Here is a 27,193-nt window from a genome sequence, read left to right on the forward strand (position 1 = left end):
CCATGGATACTCTCCAGTACAACTCAAGGTGCCACAGTGTATAAGATAGCGAGCCAGTTATATGCATATCTTTGGGAAGTGTAGAAGTCTGATACTAAACTCTTGGCCAGATAAGAACGAGGTCTTCTGAAACCAAAATTCCTTCCACATATGTTGCTGGCTCATAATCTGGAGATGAGTCCTGTGTGACTAACCAAGGACCCTAGAGAAGGGTGTCTGGAAGCTTCTTGGACTCCTGATGCTTTTGTGTGAATTCTTTCTCTTGCTGTAACATTTTCATTGCTTTTATTAGAGTCCTACATGGGTCAGGACATGCATGAAACCCAAGGGGTCCTGTGTGTCCTGACAATCATCTAACCTCACATAATCCTTGGAGACAGTCTCTTCCATGGGACTGTGGGCCAGGCATTTTATATACCTGGAGTCTGGCACCTAGTACATGCTAAAAAAGAGGGCTGAATCAGTCTGTAAACAACTGTAAACACTCACGTCTTTTGTTAATCAGGTATTCTGGAATTATAAACTTGGCTCTTGGAACTGGTTTAAAAGATTGTTAATTTATGCCCTAAAATCAAACCTGCTATGGATCCAATTATACACATCATCTACTATAAGGTGATTCATGGCAAAACCGAAAATAAAACCATTTAAATTTGTAATAATCCCATTAACTATTTTTTTAACTACTAAGATTTCTATTTTATACTGGTGGCCATTGAAAGGGTCATTGCACCCACTTAATTAATATTCTGTTATTCAGATCATTTACTATAATGTCATGTGAGTTTGCATTCTCTGCAATTTTTATTACACTGGAAAACATATGGAAGAACATTACTTATGAAATCTACTCAATAGATGGTAAAAAATATTTATTCATTAACCCAGTAAAACAGTTGAAGCTAAATTTGCACAAGTATCATTCATACAATGCTCATAAGGTTATGCTGTTTATCACACCTCTGCTATAAAAATTTTTCTCTGTCTTACTTTTCCAAAAAGGATAGACAATTCATTAATTATAATACCTGATTTACTACTTTAACCTGCTATTGCCACACTCACACATAAACATATAAAATCATCTGCAGAATTCTAAATTCATTTCTTAAATTATTTAGTTGTTTCCTCACTCTTTCTACACACTTTTTTTTTAAGTAAATTTATTGACATGTTTCTCCTGGCAATGCTTGAGCATATTCAATCTCACTCATTTTCCCCCAGAAATTCCTGTAGCATATTATTCGGTCTGAATATTTGCAAATGGAAATAGATTCCCTGCTTGTAAGACTTGATTTGTTTTTATCCCCTTGTCTTGGCAAATGTTTGTGTGAGCAAGCCTGGAGTAATACCATTCTAATGAACAATAAAAACAGACATGTAACCAAGTAAGTGGTGTGGTAATCCTCAGAAATAAATGCAAAACCTGACGGAGCTAGAGAGCAAGCTTTAATTATTTAGGATTATAACTGGGGATCAACTAAAGGTAGATCAAGCCCCTTCACTGCTTGCTTCCTGCCCAGGGTACCATTTCTTAGCTGAACCTGCAGAGTCTGGGGTGAGGTGATTTATGCTTCTCTGACTCTAAACCTCCTTGGAAGTAATTAACCATCACTGCCTTGCTTCTCACCATTTGTAATTCCATCACAGATAAAATCTGCCTGAGAGACAGGGCAGGAAGTGAGGGGGATTGGGCAAGTCTATTCAACTTAGTTCTACTATTTCATAATATTGAATCTTGGAATAGTCATGTCATTCAAATATGCAAAGAATCAGGGCTAATCTCCTGATGAATGTGCTGTATTCTAAAAACTCCAATCTGTAAGTACCTCCAAACTGTAGAAGCTATTTTCCATAGTAACAATGTTATATCAAAACTTTGTTGAATCTAGGTATGCCTGAAAGAAAGAAAAAGGGAAATCTAATATGTAGTGAGCACCAACCATGTGCCAGGCACTGTACAGATGTCATCCTGTTTAATTGCCACCAAAGCTTTATGAGGAAGGTATCATTTGCATTTTATAGAAGAGAAAACTGAGTTAAATACTAGGCTTGCTCTTAAATTGTAGATTTCACTTTCGACTCATTTCTATGAGACGCCAAAGCCCAGAGCTCTTTTGATTACAGCGTACTGCCTTCCAGATGGAAAACTGTTGGTTCTGCTGTACTAATAGCATAATAGCCCTTAATCACCATATACATTTCTTTGAATAAGTGAATTTATTGTTATATTTTGAAGAATATAAACCACATTTTCTTCTCACTTCTCCTCCTGGGCAGCCTTCCCAATAGAGCTGAGGACTTCATTTTCTGATTCCAAGGCATGTTTGCTTGGACTTAAGTCAGGCCCATAAGCTATGTTATTAAAGTTTAATGATAAAAAAATGAAGTCTCAAGCATCCATGGAGAAAAAGTAAGACAACTTCCAGGGGGGAGGTGAGGTAGATTCAGACACTTTTCTCAACAGAGAATGACAGAAGATTGTGCAGCAGGGACTAATGTTCTGGGGGAAAGAAAAATCTAAGGTGATAGGCAGGCATCCTCAAATGTGAAATACCTCACAAAATACTGAAGTTATGAAGCCTCTTGAAAAAACTTGAAGAGGAAAACCAAAATCAAATACAGATCTGAGGAATAAAGAAGAAATGGTAAATAGAGTGTAGGTGATCTGAATCCATTTTAATAAGTAAGATTAAACTACTAGGGGAATTATTGTTTGTAAATTATAATTTACAAAATGTAAATGTTGCAAATCCTGGCAAGTAAAAGTGAAATAAGCACCAGAAACTGGGGAGTGGAGCATGTGAGAGGGAGGAAATGAAGTAGGCTATCCACCTCATCATTCATATGTACACACTGTCAAAAACTGAAATGCGCTGTTAAGGAAAAACATAAGGATGCCAAACACTTAATGACTTTCATAATCGTCTTCCTTTAACCCTAGAGCAATCTTTTAGGAACTAATATCCCTTTTGGCAAAGATATATGTATCTGAAATTTAGCAACTCCTTTGATTGGCTTCGATTTTGTTTTTTCTTCTGTTAAATTCAAGTAAAGTTCAATGCTTTTTATTGTAAAATAGCGTGCATGTTAATACTTCTTTCTCATACACTTAATTCTTCATATCTATTCATTCCTAGCCTTAATCTCCTTAATTATTTAACTATTTGCGGTTTAATGTTACAATTCTACTGTTTAATGGGGGATATTAATAGTCCCAATCTGATTGGGCATTTGTGAAGATTAAATGAGATAATAGATGTAAAATGTTTAAAAAGTTATTGGTATAGAGTTGTTTATATACTGTTGAATGTCATTTTTTAAATCTATATATCTATAGATTTAATTTGTTAAATTTAACAACTTAAATTTGTTCAATTTAATTTGTTAAATCTATAGATATATAGATTTGTATTTGTTCAGAGAGAGATGCCTAGATTTCTGTTAACCAAAAGTTAATACTGGGTTATTTCTGCCTGGTAGGATTTGGAGCAATGCGTTTTGGTGTCTACACTTCTGTGCTTTTCTGTAGAGCTTAAATTTTAATAACTAGCATATGTTTACAAAATAACAAAGTTATTCTTAGAAAATAATACAGTGCAAACCTATAACATGAACAACTGCCTTTTCCATGCTTTATCCTGTGTTCTCTGTACTTTGAGATATATCTTTTCTCAGACTCTGGTTGCATAAATTACATCAGATCTTTAGCTCTCCAATTGCCTTTCTTCTTACTGCTTTGCTATCACAACTATGCAAGTTACAGAGAAAGGAGGTGCCTTGATACTACTTGATATAAAGACTGACATTGGACTCTTACTTTTTTGAATACGGTTTTTAAAGCTTCAGAAAAAGGAACTGCTTAGTTCTGGCAGGAAGGAAAAAGAAAAGATGATACACACTTTCTTGGAAACTGAAGAAATAGGCACACAACAGGAGACCATTCTTAAATGTAAAAGTATACAGAACTGCTCTGGGGATGAAGTTTCCCATAGTTCATAAAATTAGAAGAAAGACAAAAATGACTTTAGTTTGATTTAAAATACATGTATTGATGTACATATTTCTTAAGGAATGAAAGATTACTTCATCCAAATGTCTTTTAAAATGTAAGAATACAATGAGCAGGCATCTTGGTTTGTAATCAGAAGAGATTCTGTCTCTGAAATGACCTGACTACTTTCCTTATCTCACATCACTCAAATCAGATGACAAAGAGAAAACTCTGGAGGCAACTTTCTTCCACCTAACAGCTTTCTAATCAATATCTGAAATGCAGCCATATATTCATTGACAATGATGATTCAATGTTTAAATCTAAATAGCTTTCAAAACCTTGGTGTTTCCTGCTGTATTTTACATCCTACAATAATCCCTTTCCCTTCCTCCCCATTTCTCATTTCTCTTGGATCCTTTGCTCAAACAATGCTCATCTCTTTGCTAATTTTCATATATTTAACATACACTTATTTTAGTTATTCATTGAAACCACTACTGGAATGATCTTGATGAAAACATTAACTTTTTTTTACCTTTTTCAACACTTTTTCCCCCAAACTACAATATCTCCTACTTGTCCTTTCTGCACAGATCCCTGAGTTTCACATTCCAGGCTTCAAAATGCTACTGCTTGACCCTTTTGAGACCAAATCAGACTTTTCCTTTTACACATTCTTTGGCTATGAACAAGCTTTCTTGTTATTTCCTATATTGCCAAACATAACCACGTAGAAATATGAAATAAATAATAAATGTATCCAATATTCAGAAGATTCCCATTTATAACTAGGTGACCTCAAGTTGAAGAAGCGTTTAAAGATGGATAACATCAGAGGCAATTTTATCCAGGGATTATATTAATAGAAATATCATTAAGCAAAGCAGAATAAGGGAAATAAAATGCTTCACAAAAGCTTAGACTTTGTGGCCCCTCTGTTAGGGAGGCATATATAGAGACTTTGATCTGCTTAGCTTACATATTTGCCAAACTCCTGTTTGGTTTTAAATGATGTCCAAGGGATCAATTACAGACAGGCCCCATAAAGGAACCTATTTCACATATAATATATACAATAGGCAGACATGTATACATATTCTACTTTATCTCTGGGTTCATTCATGTGCCTGCTAAGTAGTTTATCTCTTTAAAATTGGGAATAGTATAGTACAATGGAAAGAAAAACGGATGTTGAATAGCAGACTTGGTTTCTAGACCTAATTTTGCTATCTTGTTATGTAAGCTTTTAGCAAATCACTTAACTTCTCTGGGCTTCAGTTTACTTTATCAAGAAAATGATAGAGCTGGAATAGATGATTCCTGAAGTCCTTTTCAACGCTAAAAGTCTTTCAACCTGTAACACACGTAATGTTTTTTTTTTAAAGGCACTGAAGTCCATAGTGAAATGTAAGGAATAATTAACATTGAGTTTTTAGTTTCTATTCAGTAACTTCTAACAGCCATATTACATTTTTTTTAGAGCTTTCTCAGGCAGAATAATAGTTTACAATGATGATGACCTTCAATATTACGTTTAATAATTATTAAATGTCTACTAGACTTATTGTGGTGATCATTTCACAATATATATGAATATCGAATCTTTATGTTGTATAGTTGAAACTAAAATAATGTTGTATGTCAATTATACCTCTGTAAAATATAACAATAATAAAAAAATAAAAATTGAAAATAAATAACTATTTCAGTTACCTGGGAAAACTTAGGGGTGGGGGACTAAGCATCTTATTTAAAATAGGCATATGATTTTTAAAAATTAAATTAATTTTATAAACATCTCAAGAATTGAGAAGTTAGGTAACGTTCAGTGTTTACTGTCATTTCTCTTTTTCCATTTATTCTTGTATTTTATAAGCACATACCAACCATAAAGTCATAATTCAACAAACTTCCAGTTGTTACTATATTCTCCTTATTTGTTTTCACATTGTTTAGCATAAAAAACACTTATAACTTCCCACTCTAAAGAAGGCAATGGAAAAATAATATATCATAGCTTTCTAATTTCCTTTTAAGTATATGTCAACGTTGCTGCGGCACATAAAGGGACACTTCCAAATGGTTACAGATGCCGAATTATTATCAATAAATATGATGGTATATACCACTTTTAATTGAAGGAAATGACAGTTAATGTTCAATTTATATGCTCATTTGACAAATTTTAAGATGTTTGGAATGAATATAAGTTGCACATATTAGAATTATTGAGAGCCAATTCTAAAATCTAAGAAAACTTTTTTAAAGGTTCTACATAAAATTGATTCTTGAAGTAGTTTTTACACTTTTGAGATTAACTAAACACTTATTTTTGAACAAATAAAATTAGTTACATGAAATGCAGTTGACTTCATGTTTTCTACTTTCTCCCTGGTATCTACAACCAGCAAAACTGGCAAATGCTTATGTTTCTTGCTATTACAAAGCTGCTCTAAAGAATCTCATGAATTTGGAATTCCAAGCTATTTTGGATGTTTCAGCAATGCATCTCATTGATTACAAAGATGCATCTTTTGCCCAACTTTTAATGATTCCACAGGGTTCAATTTGAACATGTTTTCTTTCGTGATTTCCTTTTTTTTTTTTTTGGCATGTCTATAGATATTTATTTCTCGGATTCAAATTTTCTTCTAAGTCATAAACCAATATTAACATTTTGTTGAAGGGTAATTCAGAAGCATTAGTAAAATGATTTACTTATATTAAAGCCTTCCTTTACCATGATTCATTAGGCCACATAATGTAACTTTCTCTCTTCTTTAACTTCTTACTTGTAAAACTGCATAACAGTTTTAAAAGGTTTACGTGGACTTCCTTATTATATTTCTGTATTTGATTTTAAGACCAAGATGATCTTTACATTAACATCTTGCTCCAGAATGCAGTTGTTGAAAACTCAGAGTAATAGGAAAGTATGATTATAATGATATTTTTCTTTAGCAATCAAAGCCTTCTCTTGTATCTTAACTTAACAAGGTCAAAGCATTGGGTGCCCTGCCATGCTTGCAGGAAAAGTCATTCCTTCCTCAATTGAAACTCTCAGGCTGGCCACTATAGATACCCTGGCTGTTTCTGATGTGAATTTTTAAAAAAGGGACATGATATCTGACATGTATTCTAAGAACTTGGCTCTCTGTTTTTCAGATAATAGTGCAAAGGCTAAATTATTCTCAAGAGATAATAACAACCAGTCAAACTCCAGAGTTGACAGAACATATTTTTATAATAAAGATATTAATATTAATAAGTTTTGATATATAAGACACTGATCTAAGGTTTTTTTTAATATATTAACTCATTTAAACCTCATAATAATACAGTAAGGTAGGTACAATTATTAATCTCATTTTACAAAGGAGAATACTGAGGGACAGAAAAGTTATATAATTCAGATATTAGTTGGGAGAGCTGACATTTGAACCCAGGTAATTTGACTGAGAAGTGGATGCTCCAATCACTGCTATCAGAGTTTAAATTCTGATAGCATCAGTGGAGTTGTTGGGCTGCATCTGAGCGTACCGCATGTTGAGATTCTAATTTCCCTATATCAATGACTATTGCATAGGTTTAGCTAGAAGTTTCAAACTTAAGTGGCTTAATATGTGTATTTCAACTACCTCAGGGCTACAATACTCAGGTTGTAACCACATATTTGAGGTTGCACCTTTTTTGTTTGTTTGTTTTTGTTCTTTGCTGTTTTTACTAAGCCAAATAAGAGGTTTTTTTTTTTTTTTTTACAATGTTGAGGAAGATTAGGCTGTGAAGATTGAGAAAGCCTCGTTAGGAACCACAGAACTCACTGAGGAAGATCTTGAGGGTCACAGCTCAGCCCAGCCTTATCTTTTTTTTTTTTTTTTTTTTTTTTTTTGCGGTACGCGGGCCTCTCACTGTTGTGGCCTCTCCCGTTGCAGAGCACAGGCTCTGGATGTGCTGGCTCAGCGGCCATGGCTCACGGGCCCAGCCGCTCCGCGGCATGTGGGATTTTCCCGGACCGGGGCACGAACCCGTGTCCCCTGCATTGGCAGGCAGACTCTCAACCACTGCGCCACCAGGGAAGCCCCCCAGCCTTCTCTCTTATCAACCACACACAGTGGCAAACAATGCGTGTTTCATATATGAAACTCTGATACCTCTAGAAATCACTGAAATATGACAATCTTTCTTTTTAAACCTCCCTCTGACCTTCATATTCATCATCTACCTAGTGTTCTTCCAAAATTCTTTGTTTCATGTGCCTGCTCTCTCTCCCCAGGAAAGTCATAAGTTTTTAAGGTCAAGGTCCACGTTCCTATTTGTTTTGGATTCACTCACTTTTAGAACTTGTAACACAAAAAATAAATACATCAGCCTTTTGGGGGATAGTTATACATTTTAGAATAAAACAATAAATACATGTTATTTTATTTTGTTAATTACATCACAATTCTTCATCAGGGAAATGACTATCTCATGCCAACAAAATAATAAGTTCATTACAAGTTTTTCAATATTTCACCTTTATAGAAAAGACAGTTCAGCAGTCTCATCAAAAGTTGGGAGGAGGGCCTCCCTGGTGGCGCAGTGGTTGAGAATCCGTCTGCCAATGCAGGGGACACGGGTTCAAGCCCTGGTCCAAGAAGATCCCACATGCCGCAAAGCAACTAAGCCGTTGAACCACTACTGAGCCTGTGCTCTAGAGCCCGTGAGTCACAACTACTGAGCCTGCGTGCTGCAACTACTGAAGCCCATGCGCCTAGAGCCCATGCTCTGCAACAAGAGAAGCCACTGCAATGAGAAGCCCGCACACTGCAACGAAGAGTAGCCCCGGCTCATCGCAACTAGAGAAAGCACACGTGTAGCAACAAAGACCCAACACAGCCAAAAATAAATAAATAAAATAAATACATTTATTAAAAAAAAAAAAAAGTTGGGAGGAATGAAAATACTACAGTCTTCCTTAAGGGTGATCAAAAATTATCTTTATGCTTTAATGCTCTAATTATAGCATCAATAGATAGCTAATACAAAATCCACCCATAGAGCCTATCAGCATCATCTTCAAAATATACTCAGATGCCCACTACCTTCTCCTTCAGCTCCTACTCAGCTTCAAGCCACAGTCGCTCTCCTTGCTTGGACCCTCACGCTGGACTTTTGATGTGTGTTCACCTTTTCCTCTCACAGCTGATTCCTGTTAAAAACTCGTTTCACTTCTTGTTACTCTTTCTCTCAAAACTCTCTAAATTGAGGGTTTCTCAAATTTTACAGTGGCCTATGTTGGAGAGGGGGAAATTTTCCCTCTACCCCTCTGGGACAATAATCAAATTAATGCAAGACAGATAAACAGGAGAAAAAGCAACAAATTTTAATTCATGCACAAGAGGTCTCGTAAAAATAGGACCTAAGAAGTGTTCAAGGCAGGCAGCTTTTATACTTTTTAGACAAAGAAACAATAAATTTGTGAGGAACTGACAGGACAAAGAAACTTGGGTTTGGGATGCTCAACTAGTGAAGAATCTAAATAGAATTTGGGCTTGGGGTAGTACACTAAAGAAGTAACGAGGTTTGTTTCTGTAGGCTCCTAATCTAAAACCCCTATCTCTGGCAATAGGGTGTCCTTCTATCTCCAGATGCAGGGAGTGCACCTTTCACACGAGAGATTTATTTCCTGCTTTCAGGGAGACAGAAAGAAGTGTTAGAGTGTCCCTCTTGTGTTGGTGATTTCTTAAGTAACTTTAATTCAAATTAATCAATATGCCATTGTGGCATATTTAGGGGTGGCCCGCCCTGAGCCCCAGCACCTAAAAGGCCCTACAAGAACTACAGGACATCCCCTGCCCCACCTGCTCTACTGCACGTGTGCCTTTTGGATTGTACTTACTCCGACTTCCCTGAAATCCACTGCATTCCAGCCATCCCGGCCCCTGGCTAGTCCTTGGCTAGGCAAACATGGTCCCACCTTGCCCACGACAGCCGATCTGGAATATTTGTCTCCCAACGCACTCACACGCCTCACTCCCTCCCTTCCCTTAGGCCTCCGCCTGCCTCAGACCTTCCCTGACCACTTCATGTAACATAGCATCCTCTTTCCCACCTTTCCCGATCCCTGACGTTCTGCTTTCCTTTTCTACATACAATTATTACAGCCTGGAATACTGTATTAATAAATAAAATACTGTGTTAATACTACATCATATATACTAATAAAAATATACTATATGATACATAATATACTATATAAATAACACTAATACTGTATTAATAAAAATACGCACATTGTTTTCTTATTGGGTGTCTCTCAAAAAAGTCTTATTATTTAGCTTATTATATGTAAGTCCTAGGAGGGTGGGAGTTTATCTATTTGGTTCACTAATCAATTCTTATTTTCTCAGTCAAGGCCTGGCATAAATTAGGAGCTCAATTCAAATGAATAAGTACATGTGTGGATGAATGAGTGCACAAATGAATCTATATTAACATTATATTTACATTTTACTGTATTTTTCTATCACTCCTACCATGTTTATATGCATATTTCAGAAATCATATTCAGATGTTATATTCAATGAGGACATGTAGTTAAACTTACGTGGATCATCTCTTCTATTAAAAATTAACTGCTCTTTTAAGAAACTCCCCTCTATTATTAGTTTACAATTTAAATTAGTTAAAGCTGGTAAAGTTTTTAGTACTACTTAAAGGCAGGTTACCGTTTAAAGGCAGTGGCTTTCAAACTCTTATGACTATGAACCACGATTTTATGGAATAAATTGATGTTTACCATACGCATTCTGAAAATTTCTTTTCTTTTTCTTTTCTGTCCTACTTCATCTTTAAATACATGTCTTCCATGATCCACTGCATTGATTTTATAACCCAATTTTTTTCAGGGAGTATAATCTGCAGTTTGAAAAACATCACTATAGGGTACATAGGAATATATGTAGAATTCCCAATGAACTAGCATTAATGCTGTCACTGCTCATTAAAAAACAAAAACAAAACAACTAATGAACCCTACATAGAAAAATACTTTTGAAACCAACTACTATTTTATATCTATATATGATTTGAAATAAGAACACTATGAATATTAAATGTGAATTTTTGAAATAGAATATTATATAAAATGAAAGGATGTGGAACTAAAATATGTTCTTAATAAAGAAACTAAATGAATTAGAACATGAAAGCAGAAAACTATCATTTTAAAACTTAATACATTTAAATGTAAATGTTATTACATATTTCCCCAGGAAGAATTGTAATTCTTAAACAGCTCTGTTAAATTTATCAGATTATGGGCTTCCCTGGTGGCGCAGTGGTTGAGGGTCCGCCTGGCGATGCAGGGGACACGGGTTCGTGCCCCGGTCCGGGAGGATCCCACATGCCGCGGAGTGGCTGGGCCCGTGAGCCATGGCCGCTGAGCCTGCGCGTCCGGAGCCTGTGCTCCGCAACGGGAGAGGCCACAACGGTGAGAGGCCCGCGTACCGCAAAAGAGAAGAAAAAAAAAAAAAATTATCAGATTAATTTGTAAGCAGTGGTTGCCAAAAGTGAGTGAAGTGATAGGAATCTTTTAGTGATATGATCATCCTCCCTTTTAGACAGGATGAGGATAGATTTTTCTTTTCCCCATATACAAATTATTCCTCTGTTGCATCAATTCTCTCACTGGAATATTTAGCACATCTTTATTTTCCACGATATGTTTATCAACTACACTATATAAACATAGAAACACACACTTTTACCATTAAAATAACTTCCTAAGAAGTTTAATGTCATCCTACCTCTCTTGATCCAAATTCAGATCACTATAGATTTATCTTCCTAACATCCTATTTGATTAGTTTACTACACAAACTGCTTACCCTGCCATTCAAAGCCTTCCCAACTTATCTTTTTAGCCTTGTCGATCATTAGTACTTCTGATGGTCAGTGTTATGTGACAACTTCGCCAGGTTATACTATCCAGTTATTCAATCAAATACTAAGCTAGGTGTTGCCATGAAGTTATTTTGCAGATATGATTAACATCTATAATCACTGACTTTATGTAAAGGAGCTTATTCTGAATAATCTGGCTGGGCTAGATACAATCAATGTAAAGGCCTTAACAGAAATGAGACAGGCCTGCTATGTTCCTGAATAAGAAGAAATTCCACCTGCAGTCAGCTCCTACCCAGGAGTTTTCAGCCTGCCCTTCCTAATGGCCTGCCATATGGATTTCAGACTTGTCTGGCCAGCCAACCCCCCCGCAAATTGTGTAACCCATTCCCTGAAATAAATGTGTGTGTAGAGAGTAGGGGGTTGTACATCCTACTAGTTGTGTTTCTTAGATGGAACCTCAACTGATAAAGTACTTTACCATCATTAGTACTTTACGCCCAGCCCAACTCTTGCCATTTTGTTTGTGCCTTAGGCCTTCTTGACAGAGCTCATCCTCCTTCAGACATCTCAGCTTGAAATGGTCATTCCACTCTTATTTTGACCCTTGGAAACCCTACCTCACTCCCACTTACATAAAACAGGAATGACTCACCATTCTTTGAATCTCCATAGCTTTCTACTAAGTGCCACTTGAATGGCAAAAAACAAGATCTGCCTTTTTATGTTAGTTATTTTTGAAGAATATTTCCCTATGACAATAAGCTCCATGAGACTATATAGGCCATTAGTCATACAGCTCTGAAACTTCAGCATTCAATCAATGGTGCCTTATACATAACAGTCATTTAATGAATTAATTTATAATCAACTGTTATTACATACGTAAAAAGAAGAAAATCTTTGAAGTCAGATAGACTTCAGTTTTTTAGCCTGGCTCTGTCTTACTAGCTTTGTGAAAATAGTCATATTATTTCATCTTTCAGCCTTACTTTTCTCTTATGTAAAGTGGTGATAACATTAATAATCACTATATTGGTTCATAGAAATACTAAATCATGTAAAAACACACCAGCACAGTGCCTGGTATATATTGGGACTCAATGAAATGTAACTATTTTGCAATTACCTTGGAAAAGTTATTATGCACTAATTCATAACATACATATATATATATATTGAACAACTACTGTGAGATAGGCACTTTGGTAAGGCCTGTGAAAAATAAAAAAGATAAATTAATGATTGCTAACATTTATGAGTAGTTGTTTTATCCCAGATACTATTCTAACCCTTCATGGAACACCTTTATAACAACACTAATGAGAAATTACTATTAACCCTATTTACAGATGAATAACCATAGACACAGAAAGGTTAAGTAATTTTCCCAAAGACCACAGCTAGTAAGTGTTGGAGTCAGGATATAAACCAAGGCAATCTAGGTCTAGATTCTGGGGTTTTTTGTTTTTTTTTGTCTGTTTCCCCAAGGTACTTCTGTGGACATGGATTTAGTTTTCAAGTGGCATTTCTCTACTAAGAGATGAGAAATTTTTCAAAAATAACTACTAAGCAATCAATTTTAAAAGTGCCACAAAGAAGGGAATTCAGAAAAAAATAACATTCTTCAAATATTTTTAATGCTACTTGGTACATATGATATCACTCAGGAGGCCAGATGAGAATGAACAAAACCAACCTGCTCTTCCACATTTGACCGACCCCAGTCTGGAAGATATTTCTGTGCCCTCTACTTTGTCGGGGATGTTTTAGAGTTGTTATGGACCTGTGAATTAGCACAGGCAACTTTTCCATGTAGACAAGCAGATCTCCATTGTCACATTAATCCAAAGAGTTAAAGGCAGTTTTAATTACAGTGTAATCTTTCAATCCTTTATAAACCAGTTTTTCAAAATGAGGCACTTCAGTCATTTATAAAAGTGAATAATCTCTGATGGTTTCACTTGAAGGATATAATTCTACAATGATTGATAACATAAAAAAATTGAGCATAGGCTTTAAAATAATAGTGATTTTCTAGATTAAATTTGTTTCTATGAAGATCTTATGTAGTGTATCAATACCTAACACGAGGAATATCTGTGGAAGAGATGGGTAATATTAACATGTTTTTTTCTCATTCCTTTAAGTAAACTTTTCATGCTAATTCATGGCAATCAATCCTCATGTTAACTTTACAGGGAAATTCATGAGCATTGTAGCGGTTTCAGGTAGGTTAGTTTTACACAGAAGACATTTTTGAGCATTTTCTTTGCTGCACAGTCAGCCAGAAGACATACAGTTGCTACACTCCACAAAGCTCGCTGCTGAGTAACCCTCTGGAAGAACTTCTTCTAGATGGCCTTTTAAATGCTGCTTCCTGCTGATTCAGACTCAGACCAGTGCTGTAGAGGTTTCCTATTAAACACTATCGGCTCTCAGTTCAACAACTTTTTAGAAAATTTTTCCTGAAATAATTCCTCATAACTAATCTCTTTATATCCCACTAATCCACTGTTCTCTTATAAAAATAATTTTATCATTTTCTATTTTCCCCCATGCCATCTCCAAAGGTCAGTTGCTTAAGTCTGGCCCACTCCCTTATTCCCAAACCCAGCTCTTTAATTCACATCTGTCTCTTCCAAATTTAAACAGATTTCTCTGAAATCTACTTCACGTTTAGTGCTCATAAATTATAAAAATAACACCTTCCTTTAAAAACCCTTTTGTAAATGGCATTCATTTATTTGTCCAGTTTTCCAACAACAGCAATGAATCAAATCTTTGAAGACATGGCGTATGGATTGTTTCGATTTCTCTATTAAAATGCAGCATTTGAACAAAAGATTCATAAAAAATATGCACTTTTTCTGCGTTTTCTTAATAGTTTAAGTTTTGTTTGTCTCCTTTTTTTGGGTGATAATTACATTCATTAAAATTGCAGCTCATTACCAGACTAGTTTTTATATTTGTCTGTGTAATGCAACACTAAGTATTTTTAAAGGAAACTAATTTGTTGGTTGTTTTATTTCTTATAGGCTACAATACTGCAATGATTTTAACAATAGCCAAAATCATTTGAAGAAACTACATTCATGATTTAAACAGAAATTATAAAGGATAGTCTTTTATAAAATAGAATACTTATTTAGAAAGAAAAATAACTTCCCATATTATATATACAAAATTATTTTATTTATGCAAAATTTTTCAGGGATCATCTACTAAGAAATGCCAAAGCATAAGCAATCTTTATAAGATCAACCATAAATTAGCAATAATAAGGGGACCTTCAAGATGGCAGAGGACTAAGACATGGAGATCACCTTCCTCCCCACAAATACATCAAAAATACATCTATAGGTGGACCAGCTCCTACAGAACACCTACTGAACACTGGCAGAAGACCTCAGACTTCCCAAAGGGCAAGAAACTCCCCACGTAACTGGGTATGGCAAAAGAAGAAAGAAAAAACAGAGACAAAAGAATAGGGACGGGACCTGCACCTCTGGGAGGGAGCTATGAAGGAGGAAAAGTTTCCACACACTAGGAAGCCCCTTCACTGGCAGGGACGGGGGTTGGCGGGGGGCGCGGGAAGCTTCGGAATCATGGAGTAGAGGGCAGCAACAGGGGTGCAGAGGGCAAAGTGGAAAGATTCCCGCACAGAGAATCAGGGCCGACCGGCACTCACCAGCCCGAGAGGTTTGTCTGCTCACCTGCTGAGGCCGGCGGGGGCTGGGAGCTGAGGCTCTGGCTTCGGAGGTCAGATCCCAGGGAGAGGACTGGGGTTGGCTGCGTGAACACAGCCTGAAGGGGGCTAGTGCGCCACAGCTAGCCGGGAGGGAGTCCAGGAAAAAGTCTGGACATGGCTAAGAGGAAAGAGACGATTGTTTCAGGGTGCGCGAGGAGAGGGGATTCAGAGCACTGCCTAAATGAGCTCCAGAGACGGGCGCGAGCCGCGGCTATCAGCTCAGACACCAGAGATGGGCATGAAACTAACGCTGCTGCTGCAGCCACCAAAAATCCTGTGTGTAAGTACAGGTCACTATCCACACCCCCACACACACACCCAGGAGCCTGTGCAGCCCGCCACTGCCAGGGTCCCATGATCCACGGACAACTTCCCAGGGAGAACACACGGCATGCCTCAGGCTGTTGCAATGTCACGTTGGCCTCTGCTGCCACAGGCTTGCACCGCATTCCAATTATAACTACAATATCTCTCCCTCCCCCCCCACCATGAGTGAGCAAGAGCTCCCTAATCAGCTGCTGCTTTAACCTTTTCCTGTCTGGGTGGGAACAGATGCCTGAGGGTGACCTACATGCAGAGGTGGGGCCAAAACCAAAGCTGAACCCCAGGAGCTGTGCGAACAAAGAAGAGAAAGGGAAATTTCTCCCAGCAGCCTCAGGAGTGGATTAAATCCCCACAATCAACTTGATGTACCCTGCATCTGTGGAATACCTGAATAGACAACGAATCATCCCAAAATCGAGGCGGTGGAATTGGGAGCAACTGTAGACTTAGGTTTGTTGTCTGCGACTGACTTGTTTCTGATTTTTATGTTAATCTTAGTACACTTTTAGCGCTTGTTATCATCAGTGGATTTGTTTATTAGTATGGTTGCTCTCTTCTTTTTTTTTAAATTATAATTATTACTTTCTTAAATTAATAACTGTTTTCTTTTAATAATTAAAAAAATTACTTATTATTTTTTTTCTTTCTTTTTTTCTCCCTTTTCTTCTGAGCCATGTGGCTGACAGGGTCTTGGTGCTCTGGCCTGGGGTCAGGCCTGATCCTCTTGGGTTGGAGAGCTGAGTTCAGGACATTGAACCACCACAGACCTCCTGGCCCCATGTAATATCAATTGGTGAGAGCTCTCCCAGACATTTCCATGTCAACACTAAGACCCAGCTCCATACAACGGCCAGCAAGCTCCAGTGTTGGACGTCCCACGCCAAAAACTAGCAAGACAGGAACACAACACCACCCATTAGCAGAGAGGCTGCCTAAAATCATAATAAGTTCACAGACACCCCAAAACACAACAGCAGACGCGGCTCTGCCCATTGGAAAGACAAGATCCAGCCGCACCCACCAGAATACAGGCACCAGTCCCCTCCACCAGGAAGCCTACACAAGCCACTGAACCAACCTGACCCACTGGGGGCAGACACCAAAAACAATAGGAACTATGAACCTAAAGCCTACAAAAACGAGACCCCAAACACAGTAAGTTAAGCAAAATGAGAAGACAGAGAAATACACAGCAGATGAAGGAGCAAGATAAAAAGCCACCAGACCAAACAAATGAAGAGGAAATAGGCAGTCTAACTGAAAAAGAATTCAGAGTAATGACAGTAAAGGTGAACCAAAATCCTGGAAACAGAATGGAGAAAATACAAGAAACATTTAAAAAGGACCTATAAGAACTAAAGGGCAAAAAAACAATGATGAACAACACAATAAATGAAATTAAAACTTTTCCAGAAGGAATCAATAGCAGAATAACTGAGGCACAAGAATGGATAAGTGACCTGGAAGATAAAATACTGGAAATAACTACTGCAGAGCAGAATAATGAAAAAAGAATGAAAAGAATTGAGGACAGTCTCAGAGACGTATGGGACAACATTAAACGCACCAACATTTGAATTATAGGTGTCTCAGAGACGAAGAGAAAAAGCAAGGGACTGAGAAAATATTTGAAGAGATTACAGTTGAAAACTTCCCTAAAATGGGAAAGGAAATAATCAACCAAGTCCAGGAAGTGCAGAGAGTCTCATACAGGATAAATGCAAGAAGAAACATGCCAAGACACACATTAATCAAACCATCAAAAATTAAATACTAAGAAAAAAATTAAAAGCAGCAAGGGAAAAGAAACAAATAACATACAAGGGAATCCCCATAAAGTTAAGAGCTGATCTTTTAGCAGTAACTCTGCAAGCCAGAAGAGGGTGGCAGGGCATATTTAAAGTGATGAAAGGCAAAAACCCACAACCAACATTACTCTACCCAACAAGGATCTCATTCAGATTCGATGGAGAAATTAAAACCTTTACAGACAGCAAAAGCTAAGAGAATTCAGCACCACCAAACCAGCTTTACAACAAATGCTAAAGGAACTTCTCTAGGCAGGAAACACAAGAGAAGGAAAAGACCTAGAATAACAAACCCAAAACAATTAAGAAAATGGTAATAGGAACATACATATCAATAATTACCTTAAATGCAAATGGATAAAATGCTCCAACTGAAAGACATAGACTGGCTGAATGGATACAAAAACAAGACCCTTATATATGCTGTCTACAAGAGACCCACTTCAGATCTAGGGACACATACAGACTGAAAGTGAGGGGATGGAAAAAGATATTCCATGCAAATGGAAATCAGAAGAAAGCTGGAGTAGCAATTCTCATATCAGACAAAATGACTTCAAAATAAAGACTATTACAAGAGACAAAGACAGACACTACATAATCATCAAGGGATCAATACAAGAAGAAGATATAACAATCGTCAATATTTATGCACCCAACATAGAAGCACCTCAATACATAAGGCAAATGTTAATAGCCATAAAAGGGGAAATTGACAGTAACACATTAATAGTAGGGGACTCTTAACACCCCACTTTCACCAATGGACTGATCAACCAAAATGAAAATAAATAAGGGAACACAACTTTAAATGACACATTAAACAAGATGGACTTAATTAATATTTATACGACATTCCATCCAAAAACAACACAATACACTTTCTTCTCAAGTGCTGACGGAACATTCTCCAGGATAGACCATATCTTGGGTCACAAATCAAGCCTTGGTAAATTTAAGAAAATTGAAATCATATCAAGTATCTTCTCCAACCACAATGCTTTGATACTAGATATCAATTACAGGAAAATAATCTGTAAAAAATGGAGGATAAACAATACTCTACTAAACAAGCAAGAGATCACTGAAGAAATCAAAGAGGAAATGAAAAAAATACCTAGAAACAAATGACAACGAAAACATGGTGACCCAAAACCTATGGGATGCAGCAAAACCAGTTCTAAGAAGGAAGTTTATAGCAATACAATCCTACCTCAAGAAACAAGAAACATCTCAAATAAACAACCTAACCTTACACCTAAAGCAATTAGAGAAAAAAAGAACAAAAAAACCTCAAAGTAAGCAGAAGGAAAGGAATCATAAAGATCAGATCAGAAATAAATGAAAAACAAATGAAGGAAATAATAGCAAAGATCAATAAAACTAAAAGCTGGTGCTTTGAGAAGATAGACCTAATTGATAAACCATTAGCCCGACTCACCAAGAAAAAGGGGAGAATATTCAAATCAACAGAATTAAAATGGAAAAGGAGAAGTAACAACGGACACTGAAGAAATATAAAGGATCATGAGAGTACTACGAGCAACTATATGCCAATAAAATAGAAAACCTGGAAGAAATGGACAAATTCTTAGAAAAGCCCAACCTTCTGAGACTGAACCAGGAAGAAACAGAAAATATAAACAGACCAATCACAAGCACTGAAACTGAGACTGTGATTAAAAATCTTCCAAGGGCTTCCCTGGTGGCGCAGTGGTTAAGAGTCCGCCTGCCGATGCAGGGGACACAGGTTCGTGCCCCGGTCCGGGAAGATCCCATATGCCGTGGAGCAGCTGGGCCCGTGAGCCATGGTCGCTGAGCCTGCGTGTCCGGACCTGTGCTCCACAACGGGAGAGGCCACAACAGTGAGAGGCCCACGTACCGCCAAAAAAAAAAAAAAAAAAAAAAAATCTCCCAACCAAAAAAGCCTGGAACCAGATGGCTGCACAGGCAAATTCTATCAAACATTTAGAGAAGAGCTAACACCTATCCTTCTCAAATTCTTCCAAAATGTAGCAGAGGGAGGAACACTCCCAAACTCATTCTACGAGGCAACCATCACCCTGATGACAAAACCAGACAAAGATGTTACAAGAAAAGAAAACTACAGGCCAATATCACTGATGAACATAGATGCAGAAGTCCTCAACAAAATACTAGCAAACAAAATCCAACAGCACATTAAAAGGATCATACACCATGATTAAGTGAGGTTTATCCCAGGAATGCAAGGATTCTTCAATATATGGAAATCAATTCATGTGATACACCATATTAACAAATTGAAGGATAAAAACTATATGATAATCTCAATAGATGCAGAAAAAGCTTTCGACAAAATTCAACACCCATTTATGATAAAAACTCTCCAGAAAGTAGGCATAGAGGGAACCTACCTCAATATAATAAAGGCCATATATGACAAACGCACAGACAACATTGTTCTCAATGGTGAAAAACTGAAACCATTTCCTCTAAGATCAGGAACAAGACAAGATTGCCCACTCTCACCACTATTATTCAACATAGTTTTGGAAGTTTTAGACACAGCAATCAGAGAAGAAAAAGAAATTTAAAAATCTGAAAAGAAGAAGTAAAACTGTCACTGTTTGCACATGACATGATACTATACATAGAGAATCCTAAAGCTGCTACCAGAAAACTATTAGAGCTAATCAATGAATTTGGCAAAGTAGCAGGATACAAAATTAATGCACAGAAATCTCTTGCATTCCTATATACTAATGATGAAAAATCTGGAAGAGAAATTAAGAAAACACTCCCATTTACCAGTGCAACAAAAATAATAAAATATCTAGGAATAAACCTACCTAAGGAGGTAAAAGACCTGTACTCAGAAAACTATAAGACACAGATGAAAGAATTAAAGATGATACAAACAGATGGAGAGATGTACCATGTTCTTAGATTGGAAGAATCAACATTGTGAAAATGACTCTACTACCCAAAGCAATCTACAGATTCAATGCAATCCCTATCAAACTACCAATGGCATTTTTCACAGAACAACAACAAAGAATTTCACAATTTGTATGGAAATACAAAAGGCCCAGAATAGCCAAAGCAATCTTGATAAAGAAAGGCAGAGCTGGCGGAATCAGGCTCCCTGACTTCAGACTATACTACAAAGCTACAGTAATCAAGACAGTATGGTACTGGCACAAAAACAGAAATATAGACCAATAAAACAGGATAGAAAGCCCAGAGATAAACCCACGCACATATGGTCACGTTATCTTTGATAAAGGGGGTAAGAATATATAATGGAGAAAGGACAGCCTCTTCAATAAGTGGTGCTGCAAAAACTGGACAGCTACATGTAAGGGATGAAATTAGCATACTTCCTAACACCATACACAAAAATAAACTCAAAATGGATTAAAAACCTAAATGTAAGGCCAGACACTATAAAACTCTTAGAGGAAAACATAGGAAGAACACTCTATGACATAAATCACAGCAAGGTCCTTTTTGACCCACCTCCCAGAGAAACGGAAATAAAAACAAAAAGAAATAAATGGGACCTAATGAAACTTAAAAGCTTTTGCACAGCAAAGGAAACCATAAACAAGACCAAAAGACAACTCAGAATGGGAGAAAATATTTGCAAACGAAGCAACTGACAAAGGATTAATCTCCAAAATATACAAGCAGCTCAATATCAAAAAAACAAACGACCCAATCCAAAAATGGGCAAAAGACCTAAATAGACATTTCTCCAAAGAAGATATACAGATTGCCAACAAACACATGAAAGAATGCTCAACGTCACTAATCATTAGAGAAATGCAAATCAAAACTATGAGGTATCACTTCACACCTCACACGCCTCCATCAAAAACGCTACAAACAATAAATGCTGGAGAGGGTGTGGAGAAAAGAGAACCCTCTTGCACTGTTGGTGGGATTGTACATTGATACAGCCACCATGGAGAACAGTATGGAGGTTCCTTGAGAAACTAAAAATAAAACTACCATATGACCCAGCAATCCCACTAATGGGCATATACCCGAGAAAACCGTAATTCAAAAAGGGCCATGTACCACAGTGTTTATTGCAGCAGTATCTACAACAGCCAGGACATGGAACCAACCTAAGTGTCCATCAACAGATGAATGGATAAAGAAGATGTGGCACGTTTATACAATGGAATATTACTCAACCATAAAATGAAATGAAACTGAGTTATTTGTAGTGAGGTGGATGGACTTAAGAGTCTGTCATACAGAATGAAGTTAGTCAAAAAGAGAAAAGCAAACACCATATGCTAACACATATACATGGAATCTGAAAAAAAAAAAAGGTTCTCATGAACCTAGGGGCAGGACAGGAATAAAGATGCAGACACAGAGAATCGACTTGTGGACATGGGGAAGGGGATGGGTAAGATGGGACGAATTGAGAGAGTAGGATTGACATATACACACTATCAAATGTAAAATAGATAGCTAGTGGGAAGCAGCTGTAATGCAGAGGGAGATCAGCTCGGTGCTTTGTGACCACCTAGAGGGGTGGGATAGGGAGGGTGGGAGGGAGACGCAAGAGGGAGGGGATATGGGGATATATGTATACATATAGCTGGTTCACTTTGTTATATAGCAGAAACTAACACAACATTCTAAAGCAATTATACTCCAATAAAGATGTTAAATAAAAAAATAATAGCAATAATACTATAGCAAAATAAAATTCAGTAATATCATATGAACTATTTTACCTTTGCATTATAGGGAATGTAATGTTTTGATAAAGCCTCTGGCGTATGCATCCATGATTTGTCTGCAATGAAGAATACACAGTGTTAAATTAAATCACAGGTTCTAAGGGTGTCATATTCATGCATTTGAAAGGAGTCTGATATGGATGGGAGCACTTCTAATTTGGAGATAGTTTTGCTAAAATGAGAAATAATAACTAGTCAGATATATGAACGATGTAACCACAAAGTAATTATAGGATTCTTTCTTTAATATAAAAGTCTTTTCCTTTTAAAAGCTTTCTAATAATAAAACAATTTTGAATTTTTAAAGAATATTAAAAGAACATCAGTTGGGCTATGAGTAATTATATCAATTATGTGAATAATTATGTTTTATTTTTCTTATTTCATGTGATACTCTCATGAATAACAGGTTATTTTTCTTAATTCCCTTTTCAATAAATAGTAATCTGCTCTTTTCTCATGACTGTTACTACTCCTTAGTATCAAGAATTAACTAGTAACAGGAAATTCTAACATTAAACTAACAACTGCATTTATATAAAGCTGAAATGAATCAATCTACTAAATTCATTTAAAAATTAATATAATATTAGGATAATTTTTTAACCTCAATTTAAAGAAACATTGATTGAGGGTCCACTATCAGGAGTTTTGGATATAAATGATCTTAAATGCAGTAATTTGAAATTATTACACTATTTAAATTAGTGTAATAGAATAATAGAAATAAAAGTAATTAAAAGAAGATTGTAAAGCAATTATACTCCAGTAAAGATGTTAAAAAAAATAGAAGATATCGAAAGTAATTTGTATTGTATATTATTGATAAAATAGAAAATAAAATTTTCATTCAATTTTTGAATTTGATTTATATATTCCACATATCTTCCAAAAATATTTTGTGGAACATATAAGCAGGAAAAAAGCAAAACATGCTAATGTTTACACAAATCTAATTTGCTGATTTTTTACAAACTGCATTTGTCTGTAGTAAAACTTCTCAATCTTCAAATATGTTATGTCTTAAGTGGAGTTTTGTGAATATTTTACTCCTAATGGGAATTTAAAAATTTAGAATCAATATTATAAATAGAATAAAATCAGACATATATTTTACCATGAAAAATATTAAATAAGTACACACTAAAAGAAAATATCAGATTACTAACAAAGCATTTTCAACATTCAATTCAGAACATTTAAAAATGATGTTAGAAAAAAAAAAAATGATGTTAGGGCTTCCCTGGTGGTGCAGTGGTTGAGAGTCCGCCTGCTGATGCAGGGGACACGGGTTCGTGCCCCGGTCTGGGAAGATCCCACATGCTGCGGAGCGGCTGGGCCCGTGAGCCATGGCCGCTGGGCCTGCGCGTCCGGAGCCTGTGCTCCGCAATGGGAGAGGCCACAACAGTGAGAGGCCCGCATACCGCAAAAAAAAAAAAAAAAAAAAAAAAAAAATGATGTTAACAGAAACTAGTTCGGTATAATTAATATGTTCTCAAACTGGAGGAATGTGAAGACATAGAGAAAATGGCAGATATTCCCGGAATTTTAATTATTTTAAACCATTCAAAGGATAATGCACTATATATTAAATATGTTTATGGGGTTCAATGCAATATTTACAAGGATTTCTAAGACGAAACATGAGGGATCAATAAAATCCTGTGCCCATGATGAATTTTAGGGCTATTTCTGATTACTGAAGTGGATATGTGACAGCCGTACTTGGGTGAAATATTTTGAGAAGCAATACATTCTAGGCTTCAAAAAGCGGTATTGACATACTGACATTGACAATAATGTATAACTCTTATTTCTTGTATGGATTTTCATTTTAACTACAGTTTTCTCTTTATGACTGCTACTGGATAGTGATATGATTAATTCAAGAATAATTTGTACTTAGATTTGGAATATAGTCTTGCTCTTGTATATTAAAATAAATTTATCACAATACTGTATGCCAAGATAATAAAAACACCAAAGATCTGCCTTCAGAAAACCCAGAAAAATATCTAGTTCCTTTTTTTTACCTCTTAACTCAATTCTTCTCATGTCTCCTTTTCCAAGACACAGAGCATAGCTCAGGAGGATGCAAAGTCTAACTAAAGTTTGAATCCGATGGTTCATTCCAATCCTGAAGCAGAGGGATAACTGCTTTCTCCTCTAAAACACTATTATTTGAAAACTCATGACACTGCCTTTGTTATAGTCTCGTATTGCAGTAACCTAGAAAGAGGTTAGGTATATCTAGCTGTTACTGGTGAAAGACTAAAATAATCACAATACTAAATTACCAGCGGATAAGCTGCAGTTACTACAATTACAAAAAATCTACATCCACACACCAAGTGCTGACGATTTAACGGTTGTTCATTACATACCTCTAGTATAGGTAATACACCTATTAAACCTGAAGCATTTCCAAAATGAGTCTTTAATGTCATTCTAATTTATACTTTGGCAAAAGAAAAAACTGACAGGACAAAACTATATGTTAACTCATATAGATGTGTCTGACCTTGAAGAAAGGGTACAGGTGATGCCTTTGGTCACTATATGGACCCACAAAAGATACTGGATCCATAGAATTGGTGATGAAACAGGAACAGACACTCTAGAATGTGTTCCCTTTCTTGATATTAAACTATAATCACTGACTTAATAGTGAACATTCACATAAAAGGAAAGGCCAACATTTCAAAAATATTTGACAGCTGTCAAACCACTCTGACTACTGGGTCAATAAATCTAGGTATTCAAATGTATTTAGATTAAGAGTTCATCTAGAAAGATGCAGTAAACTTCATTATTCTTGTATCATCAGAGCTTAAAATAGTGAAAAAACCTACTTTGAACATATTAATTTAAAACTAAATATTAATGGATGAATGGATGCATTTGAATAAAATTTTCATGAAAAGGAAAATATTTTAAAACTATTGAAATTTAAGTGCTTTGCACTATGATTATTTCTACTCATCACTATATCAACTGACAAGTTAAAGAACATAAAGTGTAATTAGTTGAATAATCACGTTTATGCTTTTTTAACTAAACGATTAATTTTTGACATAATAAATAGAATATAAGATTTTAAAAGTTCAAAAAGAAAGCTAACATAGGGAAAGAAAGAAGCTATAAAACATTAATTAAAATTTAATCTATGAATCTGGGGTTAGATAATTTTTACAGAGCTTTTCAAAATAGTCCAAAATGATGCAATTCTAGTACATTCAGTTTTTTTCAGACCCTATGAGCAACACTAATAACCATTAAAGCATTTGCAAAGAAAATCAGTGAAGTGCCTGGACAATTCAATCAAAGAATACCAAATTACTAATTGGGAGATTTAATAAAAAGAGAAAAAAACAATTATGTTTAGGTTTAAGATAATCTCTTTTCCTTGGGTTTCTGATTCAGTAAGGTTGCATGTAATAACCAAGTAAATTGGATATCTATGAAATAAGAGATAAGTTTTTAAAGATAAAAGACGATCTTGTTTTGTTTAGAGTACAGTACAGTGTATGTTGATGCTAGTTATTGGAAAGATGACTTGAATTATATATTCTCTAGGGCTATAATTACAGCTCCTGATGGTCAAGTATATGAATTCTCTGATAAAATTCCAGTTTTACATCTCAAATTAAAATTCAACAAATAGTGCTACTGATTGAAACTAGGAGCACAGGCTCCAAGAAGTTTTCTTTTTACAACTGTAATAAATGAGAGAGTGTGAAGTGACGGGTGAACTTAAGGTAGAACTTGCCGGTTCTAAATGAACTGGAGTGAAATACTGATCAAAAATTTTCTGATATGTAATCACTAGACTTGAAAAATAAGAGAAGTCAAAAGAAATTTAAAGAGAATGCAGCAAAGCAGGAAATAACAAGTTTCTGCTTCTTGATTCTCTAGATCACTCTGATTTTCCTCATGGTTGTACTCCCACTGTCTTCAAGTGAGCCAAATATACAATCGCCAGTTACTCATCTTACTATCCAACACTTGGGATTTCTCAGTGAAAAACCACTCCAAATCCCCTTCAAATAAACAGTAAATTAGAAATGTGAAGTTTCAATTTTAAAACCATGGGAAAGGGAATTCTAAGCAAATAAAAAGAAGCGAAGATATTGAAGTGTCTTTAAAAAACAAGATAGTGTGTTTAAAGTGATGAGTTGTGATGTAAGGTTTTTATTGTCTTAGTAAAAATACTTCTATATCAGAGAATTATTTCTAGATTTTTTACTAGTAAAGGGAATAAAAAGAAGCATGATTTCATTTTTGGTATATGTTTTAAATCAGAAGCAAGCTACAGACCACAATAAATGTCATTTTGCCTTCCTCTTATTCTGAAAAATAAGTAAAATAATAAATTCCTAGTTTCCCAGGGTTGAAAAGTGCCTGAAAGTTCTTCACATTACCTAAATCCCTACTGAATACATTAATCCTCTGCACCACATCCAAATGTTCGAACACCTCTCATTGCAGTAAAAAATAAAGGTAATACTTTGAATAATTCCGTTATACTTTGGCACAACTTTGTTGGAATTTTTTTCCTACATTTAATCAATGACCTTATAATTTACACCCATTTGTCCTTTATTAAAGTTAGTTCCATGAACAAATGACAGCATTCAAACGTTCATAGGTCTTCCAAAATTGCAAGACCACACCAAGGGTT

At 35.9% G+C, this 27,193-nt stretch overlaps 1 protein-coding gene across 1 annotated transcript in view; it reads right to left on the minus strand.

The window, feature by feature from the left end:
- GULP1 (GULP PTB domain containing engulfment adaptor 1) overlaps nt 1-27,193 on the minus strand; it is a 276,087-nt gene that overhangs the window by 85,021 nt on the left and 163,873 nt on the right. The window contains exon 4 of the mRNA XM_082658306.1: nt 22,507-22,568. Coding sequence (XP_082514432.1) covers nt 22,507-22,568 — 62 coding nt within the window. The remainder of the gene's footprint in view (nt 1-22,506; nt 22,569-27,193) is intronic.

This window comes from Grampus griseus (genome assembly GCF_964374135.1).
Source record: "Grampus griseus genome assembly, chromosome: 7".
Lineage (NCBI taxonomy): Eukaryota > Metazoa > Chordata > Mammalia > Artiodactyla > Delphinidae > Grampus > Grampus griseus.